Source organism: Caretta caretta, chromosome 17 (genome assembly GCF_965140235.1).
Source record: "Caretta caretta isolate rCarCar2 chromosome 17, rCarCar1.hap1, whole genome shotgun sequence".
In the NCBI taxonomy this organism is placed as follows: Eukaryota; Metazoa; Chordata; order Testudines; family Cheloniidae; genus Caretta; species Caretta caretta.
The window spans coordinates 2,435,247-2,451,250 of record NC_134222.1 but is presented as its reverse complement, the minus strand read 5'-3'; the positions used below and the strand labels follow the sequence as shown (position 1 = coordinate 2,451,250).

The window sequence follows — 16,004 nt, the reverse complement described above, 5'->3', positions numbered from 1 at the left end:
TGAACTTTGTTTGCATGCCGACATCTCCACTCCTTTCAGCAACAACATTCCCACAAGAGAGACTCTCTCTCACCCCAGAGGGGCCCCAGGACTCACAAGTGCTGGAGATTAACACTTGTTTGCTTGTAACCATTCTCAGGGCATTTAATCAGGGAATATGTACAGTAGTTTAACCTACAATTCAGGAAACAATCTGCTCCAGCATGAGTCATCACCTCCACCATTTGGGGTTTGAGATGCTGCCTTCCCTCACTTGCTGATTTCTTGCGGCTTTGAGAAACAGTGTGGGCCCTGATGAGGTAAAGGATCTAGCTCCCTGTGTAAGGCTTAGGCCAGGTAAAAGCTAGGCAGGCGGCCAGCTCACTCTGCCTAAAAGCCACGGAGTGGCTGGCTGACAGCATATGCCAGGGAAGCACATCTTTTTATAGGAAATTTTTCAGTCCAAGAATTTTAGACCAGTTCTAATCACTAAAGCACCATAAGCATCAATAAGGCCACACTGTCCTTTACACCACCCTGGCAATGTAAAGGAGCCTTGATTTACGCCTCTACCAGCTGCTGTAGGCACCCAAACCGACCTGCCTGCACTACCGGGGAGGGGCAAATGACCGCTCTTGTAGCTTCCCTTTGCTTTCCTACCAGAAGTCATTTTTCTGTGGGGAAGCAAAGAAATCTGGAGGGGGCATGAATTCTGCACACGTGCAGTGATGCAGAATTCCCCAAGAAGTAACCTTCAGTGTTGGAAACCCAAGCATCACCAACAGGAGAGAACTGACCGGGTTAGTTTCACTGTCCAAGCTAAGAGGGGAACAAGGAAGAAAAAAAGCCAGACGTGATGTATTCGGGGTCTGTTTCTTATTAACACAAAAAGGGGCTTTACAATAAGTAAGAATCAGAGAATCAGGCTCTATATTCTCCTCCCCCCCCCTCCCCCCAGCCCAGTTTTAAGAGGCTAATAATCTCTTGAATTTAGACAGCAGCATCCATCTGGAAAAGTGCAAAGAGCTTTACAGCTTTACAGACATTAATGAATTAAGGCCCATCCTCCCTGTGAACTAGGTAAGAAATCACCCCTGTTTTATAAGTGAGGAAAACAAAGACACACAGCAGGGAAGTGGCAGTGCAAAGTAGCAGAGCTGGGATGAGAACCTAGGTGTCCTGACAAACAAGTCTTGTATTTCAGCCACAAAAATAATACAGGAAGAGGTTGTTTCTTTAAAATTACTGTTGTTAGTTATGTCTTTTTAACACATAGGGGGCAAAGCGGCTACAAAGAATATTCAGAGAAGACTGCCACAATGTAATCTTAACTCATTTGCCTGTACCTGGATGGTGAAGCTCACATGGCTGGCTGCTCAATCCCTTAGATATACAACTGCCACGGCTGAGCAGTGCCAGCTGACTCAGGCTCAAGGGGCCTGAGCTAAGGGGCTATTCACCTGTAGTGTAGATGTTCAGACTCAGGCTCTAGGACTCTGTGAGGTGGGAGGGTCCCAGAGCTCAGGCTGCAGCCCAAGCACAAACGCTGTTTGTGAAGAACGACCCTGTTTTGTGAAACACGGATATTCAGGATCCTTAATAAATCTATTTACTCACAATTGTTTGCATTTGTGCTTAGCAAGGCTTCCCAGACCCTGCCCAAACTATTGCAATCAATGCAAAGTCTATTTCTATTTCAGAAGTAACGTTGCCTTAAATACAACATAACAGATATGCGTAACACTGCAGGTGACGCCATGGTGAAGGCTGAAAGTTAAAAAACAGAACTTAGATACAATTCAATTGCACATGTGGACTCGTACATTTCATTGTGTTAAAGCTACATCACCTAGAGATGACTTAGAGGTTCAGAGGGTCTTGCTGGGCGAGGCACTTGAAGCAGCATGAGAAGCATATTATACATCTAGATCTTTAGAATGTACACTCCCCATGTGTACAGGGCAAAGCTCACTACTGACACACCAGGAAACTTACACCATTGGAAAAATGCCAACTGAGGAGGCTGGCTATGTATATGCCTTTGCCTTCATCCAAGCCACATACACTGCTCAATTCCTAGAGCGATGGGCACCATCATACAATAAATAGCGCTCTGCTGGGAAGGGGCCAAAGCTCTATGTACTTTGCTAGAGACAACCAATAAAAATACAGAGGCATTTTAAAATCGACACTTGTCTCCAGTCCTAAGTCAAAGCTTCAGTTAGCCTGCATGTGGACACATCGTATCACATCATTGTGCATCAAAAGAGTCAAGACAGCCTACAACAACTGAAAGGACAACGCTTTGAGAAACAGCACATTCCCATTTATTCCACATGGGTCCCCATTTTTTTCCTGGGTGGCCACTAATCAGCAGTAACTCCAACCAGGCAGCCCAAGGAATGCAGCCTCACTGTTAGCTCAAGCTTTGCACTTCTCTGCTAGCTGTTAATTATATGCATTGTGCATGTCTGTGGTATACAGGCTCTTACTGTTTGAACCATTTAATTTTGTTGCTACAACCCTACTTTAAAGGTGGTAAGTGACTGAACACATCACTGTAAAGAGGCACATCAGTTAAAAAAAAAAAATACTGCAGGACCTCTTGGCCCTGAGAACAGTTCTAACAACAGAAGCTAAAGCAAAAGGATGCCAAGATCTTATCTTTCTCTTCCCTGAATGGAGCTTTGCTAAACGTCCTCTCATCGTAACTGAGGCCAAAAGCCAATTCACAGGGATCTTCCACTCAAGTAGGCTTTGGATCAGGCCCATAACGAATAATTTGCATTGAATTCATTTTTGGCTAACCTGTCCTTCTTTAAATCACTGGCCTAATTTCAGCCTCTAATGTAACTTGATGCCAGACTTTCTCTTGGTTATGCGCAATGCAACATCAGAACACATCCGAATTGCACCCACAAAACCGAGTGACTAGCAACAGACTATTACACACATGCTTCCAAAAGATACATCTCAGACTGCGCCACCAGGTAGCAATAGTTACAATACAAATATTTATTTGAAAGCAGGTTCCAAGAGTACTGCTGTGTTGTAAACTGTTAGTTTTTCAAACTGACATTTTAATGGGAATAAAATAAATGTAACACTGCAGTTTAGAGGCAAATATTACACCAGAAAGTCCTACATAGTAACTTAGTTTTCACAGACGTAGCCACTTGTGAAGATTCAGTAACCTGCAAAAGGGCCATGGGTAAGCAGAAGACACAGCTTTCTTAGACTAGTTTTCCCACTGCCCATTAGATGAGCAGCATAATTCAGATGAGTGGTCTTTGCTGGCTGAACATACATTGGTTACTCTGAGAGAAGCAAGCAAGTATATCTTACTTCTATGCCACAAATGTATTAACTGTCAGTCAGCATCAAAGTTACAATGTCTGACAACCCATAGGGGTAAGTCAACAGGGGAAATTCTACAGGACGAAGGCCAGGAGGATATTTTTCTTTGCTGTGACATGCTTAGTATGCGGCCATGATACACAGTTTCACAACCCAGATTTGGTGTAGCACAGGGAGGCGTGCTTGGTATGGGTAAGCAATTCTATACCAAGCTCTGGAGCTCAGTGGATTCTCTGTTTTTGTGTCTGGCTGCTCCAGTTTGTAATGGGATTAGGGTCAGACCTCTGGACTTTTTAACTATGATTTGACTATCATATTTCTTCTCAATGGCTGTCTAACTTTAATCAAAGTCATTTTACAGAGGTATCACAGCTGAGTCTTCATAGACTTTTAATGGAGTGAAGCTGCATACAACAAACATTTCTGTTCAGGGTAGCCCCCATCACAAATCTGTGCTGGTGCACTCCACCCTTTCTACTTGAAGTTCACTATTCCTGATACCAGAGAAACTTACAGAAACTCTCCTTTGCTGTGTTACATCTTCCCTCTCCTGAACGTGGAGAGAGAATCCACTGCCAGGGACCATGGAGAGAACACTGCTTTTCCCCTTCTACCTGAAGACTCACCATCACAGCAGCCTTCCCTCCATCAGATAGAACTTGATGGAGCCCTGCAGTCCAGCCAGGAGGAGGAGGAGGTCATGGAGTTCGATACAAACGGCTCCCCTTTCACCACCCAAGATCCAGGCACACTGCACCTCAGCCCTACTATGTGCCACAGCACTGTCACCCTGAGCAGACCAAGACCCCATTCTCCCTATCGCTATCAGTGATGGGACAAGAGGAACTCCTCCAGTGACTAGTATGATGCCATTTTGCCTCTCAGGTGAGAGAACCCAGGGAAGGGTCAAAACCAGTACTGTAGCATTGTCCCGTTAACATTAGCTTTTCATAGTCAAACTCTTGGAACATGGCCAATGCTGACTGCTGCTCCCAAGGCCCCTCAGCCGCCCTTACCTTCTGCTCCAGGAGGGCCCTGCGAAGGGACACCCTCTGTTCCAGTTCACGCAACTCCCGATCATGCTGGGCCTCAGCCTGCATTTTGATTTTACTCTGATATGCGTTCAGCAGCTCCAATTCTTGCTGCAGCTGCATCTTCAAAACCTGGCACTCCGCTTCCTGCGCCTCATCCAAACGCAGCTGTGAGGAGGAAGACAATAGAGATGTTTCACGGGGGGACAGCCACTCGTGACACACTGTACGGGGGAAAACGTTTGTTTTCTTAGCAATACAATTGCCTTCTATTGTATCCACTTTCAGTGAACAGGGAACACACAGTGACAAACACTGGGGGCAGTAAGATGGCAATGCTGCCGCAAGCTGCACTACAGAGTGGTCTCTGAACAGCTCTGGCCCCCTACAGGGAGAGCTGAAGGCTGGCTAAATGGCACTAACATCTACAGCTCTCGCTTGTGGGAAGCTTAGAAAAAGAAAAGTTCTCCTGTGTTGCATACAAGTGGCTAAATGGAATGCCAGATTTACTGGACGTTTGCACAGAATCCTAGTTCAAGACGGGAAACGGCTCCTAGCACACCTCCCTGCCAATGCAGAACAGTAACTAGCAGCACAGCTTAACAGCCTCAAGCCAGTTACACAACCATGAGCTTTAACTCTCACCATGCCTACACTAAGGCCGCGTTACCCAGCGTGGGAGTGCCATTCTTGAGTGCAAAGCAGAGAGGGCAGGAAAAGCTGCATGAGCCCAGATTCACAACAGTTCCCTTGCAAATCTGCTCTTAAAGCAGTGGGCAGCCTCTTGCTTTCCTCCCTGCTCCCCAGTACTCCCCAACACAGGAAGCAATGTCCAGGGCTGCAGGCTCAGGTAGCAACTTACTCGTCCAAACTTCTATTCTCCGCTCCCACAGACTCAGCCCCAGCAGGTAGACACATCGGGCCCAGCCTATGAAGCCATCAACATATCCTTCCCAAAAGCAAGCAGCATAAGCTTCTGATAGGGTTGGAATGAGAGGAGAGGGTGAGCAAAGGCAAATAAAGAGAAAAACAAATTCAAGAGGAGGATGAACAGGAAAAGGAGATACAGGGGCCACTGTGCTAGGACCTAGAGCAAGCAGTTATGGATCAGCTAGGAGCGCACCATCTGCTGATCCATGTCAAAGGGGTCTCAAAACAAGGAAGGTTAGGAGCCACTGCACTAAGGATATGAAAAGAAAATTCTAATGCAGTTACAGCAGGGACCCGAAGTATTATGCATATAGTGAATAGTCATTAGTTAAAATGGCATTTACTAAGCTTTCAACGTGAGTGTCAATATCATTTCAGGTTTATATCTAGAAGCGTTTAACCGACTAAAAGGCCAGGTTGAAGTAGCATATTGGTGCTCCATAAGAAGCAGCTGAATTCAAAGATGCAGGCTTGGTGCAAATGCAGCCCTCAGATTAAAAGGAAACACTTACTATGCACCTCTGTCATGGTAACTCAGGACTGACTGAAGTGGGTAGTGAGTATTTCCTCGGGATTTGAAGGCTGCTTCTGCAGGATATGAAGGACTAAGTCTGGGATCTGAATCTGGGTGCTGCATGTGTGGCAAAGGAAGAAAACAACCCTGCTGTCAGGGTGACCACAGGTCAAAATGCAAACTGATATGTTGGGCTGAGCATATGTATACTAGGTCTCAGAGGCACTCACAGCTTGTGTTGAGAGCATTTCATTGATGCTGTGATCATACTGCTCAGCTAGGATGGCCAGTTTCCGGGTCTGCTCTTCCTTGAGCCGTTTCAGGACAGCTTTGTGTTCACTCTTTGGTGTGGTCTCCAGCAGATGGTTTCTCAGTGCTTTGTACTGTCTGGTTTGGATCTTGCATGTGTCCTGAAACTGCTTCTTTATTTGTAGTTCTTTAGACTAGAGAGAAGGAGGAAAAAACCCAGCATATGTCAAAGATGGAAGCAATATATTCAGTGATATTTCATTCCATATTCAAGGGTAGGAGTTCACAAATCCCACAAATGTATATGAATATAAAAAGTGTGAAGAGTAAAGTGATGAGCACACAAGAGACAGAGATCGTGCTGCTGCAGCTGCTTTGCCACTTTGCTAGTTACATTTTGTTGGTGTGCAAAACAATTAGAATACAGATGACACTTTTCTACCAAAGCTCCAGACTACATTCAGCTGTCACTACACAAAGGGACCCATTTGCCACTGGACTGGATTCAGTCCTTGGTGTTGCTTTTCAAGAAGACTTCTTGTGTGATAGGAGTAATAGTTATTAGCCGTTAAAGCCTTACTTACAGATGGCTGTGCCTGGATTTATTGCTGTGAAAAACGCAAACTAGGAATATTTTGTGTACAGAGAGATCATTTTTTATTTAGGATTCAATGAAGGAAATTTGTATTTTAACCTCTGATGCTAGGACCTTACTTTCATAAGGGTTTGCAGTAAAGAATTATTTTATCAAGGAAAATTTTGACCAGTACTGGTTTGGTGACATTACTTGGTTAGCAGGGGACCCATATTTTATATCTGGAAGAGGGAGTCGTCATATGTAGTAGTATCCTGCCTAATCTAACAAACACTTAAATATACAAGTCCCTCCCCCACCCCTTTCGAGGCACCTGCTGGAGACCCGAGGTCATTCCTGTGCTCTCCTTTTGCACCCAAAGCTCTATGCGTTGTCAAGAAGTGTCAGTTAGCACTGAAAACAAAAGATTAGGAGTCATTAGATAGGGTTAAGTACCTGGATTTGCTTCTGACTTGCTGTGTAACTTTGGGTAAATTAATTCTCTCTGTGTTTCAGTGTTCGCATCTGGTTCATCCTTACCATCCTCACAAGGGACCTGTACAGTGCTTTGAGATCCTGAGCTGGGACATGCTCTACAATTATTACTATGGTTACCACCCTTCCACCTGAGCACTGGATGGGATTCGCTTTAGCCAAACAAGGAACAGCCTCTGAGATGTCACAGCTAAGCTACACGTGGCATTCACTCCAAGGAAGGAAGATGAAACCTAGAAACGCTCCCAGCCCCTGCCAGACTGGAGAAGAACAGAAAGGCTGGGAACAAAATCAGAGGTTTCAGCAGTGGCAACACAGAGCACTGTCTCTGGGCTGCACGGTCAGTCCCTCCATGGGTCAGATGTTTAAAGGTGCTGTAGCAGTACAGTAGCAGGGGTGGGAATGGATTTCCGCCCCGTTCCATGGAGAAGCCCTGGCACCTGGACAGGGAAGACAGCTGCTTTTATTAGCACCTCCCGACTGTCAGCCACTCTACTAAGCAGTGCTGGAGTTGGTTCAGCTGCCTTAGAGGCAGGTAAAGCACAGCGTTTGTGGCTACCTAGAAGGGCCCTGTGGGAGCATAAAATAGCTCGGGCCCTGTTCTATATTTCCTTAATACCTCACTGCCTAAAGGGTTCTCACAACAAAATTTTTGGTGGCCTCAGAGTGCGGCCACCAATTCTTGCTGGTGGATGCTCTGACAATTTTTCCTAACACACTTAATTAACTTCAGGAAAAACAAATATATATGCACAGATCCATGTCCATAATTTATTTAGGTAGAGGTTTTTTGTAGACTCAATAATAAAAATCATGTTCAATTGTTTCTATTCTTTACTGGATCTACACAGAATAGAAACACAAATAAGGTGCCCCCCCTCTTTTTTTTAAGACTTGCTAGCTAGTGAGTCTGCTGCTGTGAAAAGTAATATTTGTATGTTTGTTAATATCACTTTTCACAGCATTCTTACTCAGCCCTGGCAAGTCAGGGCACAAATTAAGCCCTGGATGGGGAAGTGAGCAGGGAGACAGCAGGGGTCAGGGATGATGGAGGGATGAGGCAGCAGCAGGAACCAGGGGTGATGCCGGGGGTGGGGGAGGAAGTGGGAGCGGCAGTGAGCCATGGGGCAGCACCTCTGCTGGGGTCCAGAGCCACAGCCCCAAACCCCAAGACTGTAGCCTGCTGCCCACCACCCGGGGCTGAAGCCTGACTCTCACCGCCCCCAGGAAAGTGGGGAACTCACTGGCTGCCTGCTCCTCTGGCATTTGTGGCTCCGGAGAGGGCAGGACCCAACCTCCGCTGGTGGCCCTGGGGAAGGGGCCACTGCTTGCAAACCACCCCCCGCCCTGAAGTTACTGCCTCGGAGGCCCTAATCACAAGAAAAGCCTCTGGTGGCCGCATGTGAGAAACACTGGCCTGGTTTCCAAAGAACACCCTGATTCCCTGGTGCAGAATGCCTGCATGCACTCTCTTTCTATTTCGCTGACACACGTATCACAGAGGGGAAGACGGGACTTTTACTCTTTCTAAATTAACCAAAAGCCATTTCCCTGCACGAAAGCCCTTCTGGCTGCTCCCCCTACCCCTGCCCTGCAGGGAAGTGCTTGTAGGCCATGCATTTCTATCGAAGACTTGGTCACAGCCAGGGAGTCGCAATGTATTTCTCCTCACTTTCTGTGAAGTTTCTCTTGTACACCAGACTTTATTTATAACTTTCCAATGCAAAGGCTTTAACAACAGGAAACAGAGGCAAGGGTAAGTTTTCCAGTCAGGTTTATGACTGGATCATGTTGGTCTTGCATTGTGAGTTACCAGAAAGAGGGTAACAAGTAAGACACTCAGAATAATTATAACAGAGAACTTTTCATTAAAGGATTACTTCTAGTTACCATTCCTTCAGGAGCAGCCAATGACTACAAACAGACATCTGATTGTGAAAACCTTACTCTCAGTATAAAAGGAGTCAGTAAGCAGCAAAGGAGAGCCCTGTAACTTGGGCCCTTTAATAAAGGAAAACGTCGCTGAAGAGAGAATCTAGGTAACAACGGCAGCCAATAAACCATGTGCATGCACTGTTCAGAAGTGAGGGAAAGAGTTAATTCTAGTGAACAGTTCCAATAAAGCAAGTATTGGACTTCAAGCAGTATCGTTATTCCAATGGTCTTCACTATTAGTGTTCTGTGTACACAGATTCAGTGCTGGCAAAAGGTGCTGGACTGACTGCTCTGGACTCTGAAGTCCTTCATTAATCACAAAGCAGGTAGAGCACATGCAGCAGTGTAAGCTTCCCACACTCCCTGCCAGTATGCTTGAGCCTGCCCTGTGGGGATGACCTGTAAGGGAGTTCAGTCTCCATGACCCAGTCAGGTCCCTTGACTTCTCTGCTGTAACTGCCAACCAGGGGCCAATTTCAGGGAGGGAATGAATATGGACACATTGTCTGCTCGTGCTGTACCATATCCCCTTGGGGAGCCACAATTCATTGTTAGCTTCAGAAGGATCAACCTAATGCAGCTGCTTCAGTTTTATTCAGCTCATAATGCAGGACTGCTTCTTTGTGAAGTCATCAGCTATTTCTGGGCTATACCCTTGGAGATTCGGAACACACTGATCAGATGGTCCCCTGTGGTCAGCAGTCAGGTTTTAACTATTGAATATCAGGAGACTGATAAATCATTTCTTTTCACTGCAGAAGTACTGTTTCCAAGATGGTTATTTTCCAGACAATTTCTGTCAAGAAAACAACCTACAGTTGGTGTGAACTGAGTCAGATGGGCAAATCACGACTCCCAGAGACCTAGAGCAACAAAGGAACCCCATGCTCCATAAGGCACACGGCATATTCTGCTCTGGGCACAGCTGAAATCCTGGGTGGAGTGAAGGAGTCTCCCTCTGCACAGGACCAGGCAGCGATGTGAAGGGACTTATATCCCATTCGCTAAGCACCTCCCATGAGACAACGGGACTTCTATGGATGAAGAGATGGGCTTATAATGTAAATACTAACAGCCTCCACGACAGACGCACGACAGTTCTGCTCAGACACCAGCGTAAGCACAGGACAGAACGTGAGGCGGGTTATCATTAAATTCTTTTCCCCTCTGATGTTGCATTGGTTAATATTTTTTATTTGCATTTGCTTGTCCACTGACACTACTAAGGGGAGCACATCCATAGCCTGTTAGCTGGAGAGCTTGTTCATATTTTATTTCCATGTGCAGCAGCAAAATTAGGCTTTCAAAATGATTCCTTCATGATAGAAGGGTGGATTATTTTGGGCGGGGGTAGGGACCTGGGTGGGGGGGGTGGGGGCCTGCAAGGACAAAAATATTTAAAATCCAACTTCTAATAGAATTTAACCCTTTTAAAAGGGAAGCCGAATTGCAGCTGCTGAGCAGCATCTTTTTAAAGAAGTGAGGGATGGTGTAGTAGGGGCCTGCCTGCAACACAAGTACAACCCAGTGATGGGATCCAGTTACTGCCAATACATATGGTGTCACAGGGACCTTAGCCACGTCCCATTATTTACGTAGCTCAACATATATGCATAGCCCCATATAGAACAAAAGCAGACAGGACCAGAGCCTCAGCTGCTATAAAGTGGTGCTGCTCAAATGAAATCAATCAAACTATGCCAATGCACACCTGTTAAGGATCTGGCCCAGAGTGCCCGTCTTGAAAATTTTACAATCGTTAATTACGGGAAGAACAATAGATGATTATGGGAAACAATGGGGCGGTGGGTGGGGAAGGATGAAAGTTAAGATAGCAAGATCATCTGGTTGCTTGGTTAAGTAATGCAGGCATTGTGAAGAGTTGCTTTTTTAATAGAATAAAGACATGTACTATGTGGTTATAGGTTTCAGAGTAGCAGCCGTGTTAGTCTGTATCTGCAAAAAGAAAAGGAGGACTTGTGGCACCTTAGAGACGAACCAATGTATTTGAGCATAAGCTTTCGTGAGCTACAGCTCACTTCATCGGATGGATTCAGCGTCCACTGAATGCATCCGATGAAGTGAGCTGTAGCTCACGAAAGCTTATGCTCAAATACATTGGTTTGTCTCGAAGGTGCCACAAGTCCTCCTTTTCCTTATGTAGTTATAAACCTCCTTGAATAACTGAGCTTCATGAAAGACCTTAAAGAAGGAGAGGCTGGCGGTGTGGTGCAAAGGGCTTTAGCCCAGTTACAGAACATGGTTAAAGACCTTAAGGACTCCCATACACCAAAAACTGGAACCATGCTGGTGCTTGACACTGTGACATAGTTGTAACTGTTGGGTAGACCAGCCCTGCACTGCACTGTGCCTGGGAGCACAAAACATGGCCTGTTTACTCCCCCTCCCCACCTCAATCACGCTCCAATATTACACAATACCTTCAGACTCTTAGGCTGCTGTCGAACTTCCATGACATGCTTACGCCTTAGCTCACGCTCTCGTCGCTTGTTGTATTCCAGCTGGTTTGTGAGCTCAGTTTGGTGCTGAAGCCTGATCAGCTCGCAACGCATCTTCTGGATGGTATTGAGATGGCGGAACTCCAGTTCTTGCATAGACTCATGCTGTCGCAGCAACATGGCGTGCTCCAGATCCTTCTGCGTCTGCCTTTTATTTAACTCCTGAGCCACAGAGCGAGAATTAATTGCCATGAGTTATTTGTGTACCTAGCTTAATTGGGATCACGTTCACCGCAGTGCATTTCAATGGTTCTACCAAAGCACACCGAAAGCAATTTAGATGGTACACCAGGGTTTTTCTGCAACTTACTTGTAGTAGGTATCAGGTATAAAATATTAGGAAAGGTGGTCAAAAAATAAATCACTTCACATTGCTTCTTTCTGTCATGGCTGCTAAACAATTCCAATTTACCACAGTTAAGTCTAAGATTCTGTCACAGATATCTTTAGTAAAAGTCATGGACAGGTCACGGGCAATAAAGAAAAATTTATGGAAGCCCGAGACCTGTCCATGACTTTTACTAAAAACATCCTGACAAAATGGGGAGTTGCGGGGTCCCTACACCGCCTGCGGTAGCTGGGCAGGCCCTGGCTTGGAGTTTGGGGGCCCCACCGCCCATGGGGGCTCAGAGCTCCAGGATCCCCCGCCGCCTTCGGCTTGGAGCCCCACCACTCACAGTGGTTTGGAGCTTGTGGCCCACGGAAGCAGAGAGCTGTGGGGTATCCCCGCCACTCACTGCAGCTCAAAGTTCCCAGCTGCCACAGGCTGAAGTCACGAAGGTCTCTGGAAGTCATGGATTCCATGATTTCTGCGACCTCCATGACAAAATCGTAGCATTAACCATAGTAGACGCTTTCTAAAGAGGTCTTTAATGCTGTCCACTATTATCCATTTGCTTTTGTTTACACTTCCCTACATAACGTATAGCAGTGAGACTTTGACAATGAATGATCCATTAAACTGGCATGTTGGTTTTCACCACAATGCACCCATTTAAACTGGCCTATTACAAAAGTCACCCTAGATCAGGCAACACCACATCCTGTACCAAGCACAGGGTTTTGGCTACACAGTAGGTGTCCTATATGGTGTATCTGGGACTAACATGGTTCATGGGTTTTTACTCCTCCCCTGCTCTCTCACCTCCCGAACTAAGTCCTGTTCCAGGTTATGGCGCCCGAGAAGCATTCTTCTCTTAAAGCGACGGCACTCCAGCTCCAAATACTGTCTCTGGCGCCGCAGCAAGTTGGCCTCCTCCTCTGCCTGGAAATGCTGAATGTTCTCCTTCTGTTTGGAGAGCCACTCCTGCTTCTCCTTCTTTGGAGTGCTCTGGTTTTCATTCAGCTCCTGACAAGACCAGGATAATTAATTTCAGAATAATCACATTAAGCTGTTTGACACTGAACAACTGTGCTGATCTGCATAATCAACTACACTTCGGTTAGGCTGTGTTACTTCGTCCTCTTGTGCCCAGATATTGCAGAACTCTCAGCAAAGTGTATGATATTGCATATCTATGGCGATTCCAGGGGACAAGTTGAATTTTGGCTGCTTTAACTGTACATTTTCTTGAGTCTTTCATTTTAAGTTAACTTCAAAACATTGGTTTGCCTTTGAGTTTCATTTAGACAAGTGTAAAAGGATACAAAAGCTTGAGAATAATATATTCTATCACTGATGATGTAATGCTACTTGTATTCGTGTAAATTCCAATTTATGAGGCACTTCTATTGGCCTCTCCAGAGGGAAAAAACCTTTCCATCTCATTCCAACTTCCAATGCAATGGTTTAAGATTTATACATACATACAAGGATATGACCTAGCCACTGACATATCACAGCTGGGATGACAATGGGACCAGGACAAATTCATCCGATGTCATTTACCAATATTGTTTATATAGGCCCTGATCTTGCAAAGCACTTAAGAACATGCTTAAGTGCTTTGGGGCCATTACATAGAGATATTTATAATACATTTAAGTCCCAACGCAGGACTCAGTTATCAAGGACCCATAATTTACAAAGAAACAGTATAAGGCAGTAAATAGGAGAGATGATTGGCCATGTTTTCAAACTTGGATGCTAAATTTGAGACACCCTTCAATTCAAAAACAACTTTGACAAAGTCAGGAATTAGTCTGTTTACACAAGCTCTCCCTATAATTTGAGAAGTAATACATACTAGATGGACCAGTACTGTTATTAGACTAGTCCCCACATATAAAAGAGTTAATACCACACAGAATGCCACTGTATTTTATCAAGGAGAGTCAACACATCATAGGGCATTGTTCTTTAAATACTATCTATTGTATGACCAGAGGAAGATTCCAACCCATCACAGCTTTACATGTCTCTCAGACCTACTACTTCCCAGGCTTCTCCCTCCCAGGGAATAGCTATGTTGGGGGTTATTTGTTTCTGGATTTGTTAACTGCTAGTTCCAAAGTTGAATCACAGGAGTTAATAGTTTAGAATTAAATGGCTCTTTCAAAAACTCAATGGTGGTTTGATGTTAGTCTGTAAAAGGAACCAGGAAGTCTGCACCTATAGGTCCCTATGGAGCTGATGAAGATCACGATTTTCAAAATAATACAGTGGTTATCTACCCTAAATAGCTTCTCCCACTCCTTTTACCATCTTATAGAAGTTATTCTTTAGCAAAACTTCAAGAGTTCACCTTCACTGCTCTACATTCCTGCTTATCCAATAGAGGTATCGATAACCCAGTGATGAAAAATTTCACTAATTACAATAGTGAATGGTCTTCTATTTACAAGAGATGCCGCTATAAGATATATTCCATAGTATGCTGCTTTACCTCTTAACAGTGAGAACTCTCTTTCCTAAACTACTCTCTCACTCCCTAGCATTCTTAAGTTTGTAAGCACCTTGGCGGGCGCTAAACTAGGAAACAGTATTAAAGAATGGACAAACCTGCATTTCAGTAGACAACTATGTGGATAAGCATAAAAACACACACTTTGTTTTAAGATCAATGACAAACATTACAAGTGATGTCTTCAGTAAGCGTCTGACTGGAATCACAATACAGAATTTGCCATGATCAGATTAAAAATTACTTTGCAACATATTGGCATCTCTTGATTCTAGGAGTTGTGTATTAGTACAATTTATCATACAAATAAAATTGTATTAGTACAATTAGTACTTTATTGTTCTCATAACAGAGGGGTTACCTCTTTGAGCTGTTCTTTACGGAGCTTGTATTCTCTCTTCTGGGACTCCAGGAAGCTGTTCAGTTCTTTCTTTTGCTGGGCCTGAATATGTTGTTGAAATTTCTTTTCTTCATTGGCCATCACTTTAGTCTACACCAGAAGACAAAACCCAATGAATTTCTGTGACTCAAACAGTTTAACAGATCTCCACTTCCATTTCAGACCCCATGCGAATTGCTATTGCTTTGCACCTTTAACATATACTCACCACGCCTTTCCAAGAGAATCAAGACTGTGCAAAAATCTGCTCTCTCTCATTTCTCAGTTTCCCCCCATGAATGCACCCATTGACAGTCTTTACTCAGTGCTTTACCATTTAGACCTAAGCTCTAGCTTACTTTTAAACTAGTAATGAAGTCGACACCCCTATGACAGGGAAAGCCGTAGAGAGACACTCAGGATAGAAGGACACTGTTTAAAAAAAAGAAAAAAAATGCTGCAGCAGTGAGTCTCAGAGCCCAGGTCTGCAGACTCGGTCTCGCGATAGGACATTAAAAGGAGTACGCAGACATTCTTGCTTTGGCTGGAGCTTGGGCTCTGCAAGCCGGCAAAGGGAGTGGGTCTCAGATCCCGAGGAGGAATGTCTACGCTGCTATTTTTAGTGCCATAGCGCAAGCCTGAGTCCGTAGACTTAGGCTCTGAGATTTGCTGCCCTGGCTTTTGTTATTTTTGCAGTGTAGACATACCCTCAGACACTAGGATGATAAGCATGGTATAAAGATCGATATAGACTGGAATAGTTCCACCCAGTGACCAACGATAAGAACACCTAAAGAATTGTCACCAACCATCTTCGCTGGTGGCACTAGTCCATCATGATTTGTTAACAAAACAGTATATTCATACACAAATAAAAGTATGAACATTCTAAGCACAACTGACACTTTTCTGTGTAGGATCATTTTATCTGAATTAGAACTCCCAACAGGAGTCATACAAGGCAAGAGTGCTATTCTACTACTAAGATTTCTGGTCATTTCTGAAGAATGCACTTAATTCACTTTTAAAACATACACAAAATCAAGACGACAAAGGATACAGGACAACAGAAAGGAAAATCCTTACTGTAATTCTTTCTGGGCTCAGTATGCTAACATTTAGTACAATGCACTGTGATGCAGGACATACCTTTCCTCTAGTTACATAAACCCCTTAGTGTAAGGAGGTGATGTATTAGC

The 16,004-nt window shown here is 44.6% G+C and overlaps 1 protein-coding gene across 1 annotated transcript in view; it reads right to left on the bottom strand.

Moving 5' to 3' along the window:
* TAOK1 (TAO kinase 1) overlaps nt 1–16,004 on the bottom strand; it is a 107,587-nt gene that overhangs the window by 11,204 nt on the left and 80,379 nt on the right. Inside the window, exons 15-19 of the mRNA XM_048823761.2 lie at nt 14,788–14,916; nt 12,728–12,931; nt 11,506–11,745; nt 6,042–6,254; nt 4,353–4,535 (exon numbers count right to left, since the gene is read on the bottom strand). Coding sequence (XP_048679718.1) covers nt 4,353–4,535; nt 6,042–6,254; nt 11,506–11,745; nt 12,728–12,931; nt 14,788–14,916 — 969 coding nt within the window. The remainder of the gene's footprint in view (nt 1–4,352; nt 4,536–6,041; nt 6,255–11,505; nt 11,746–12,727; nt 12,932–14,787; nt 14,917–16,004) is intronic.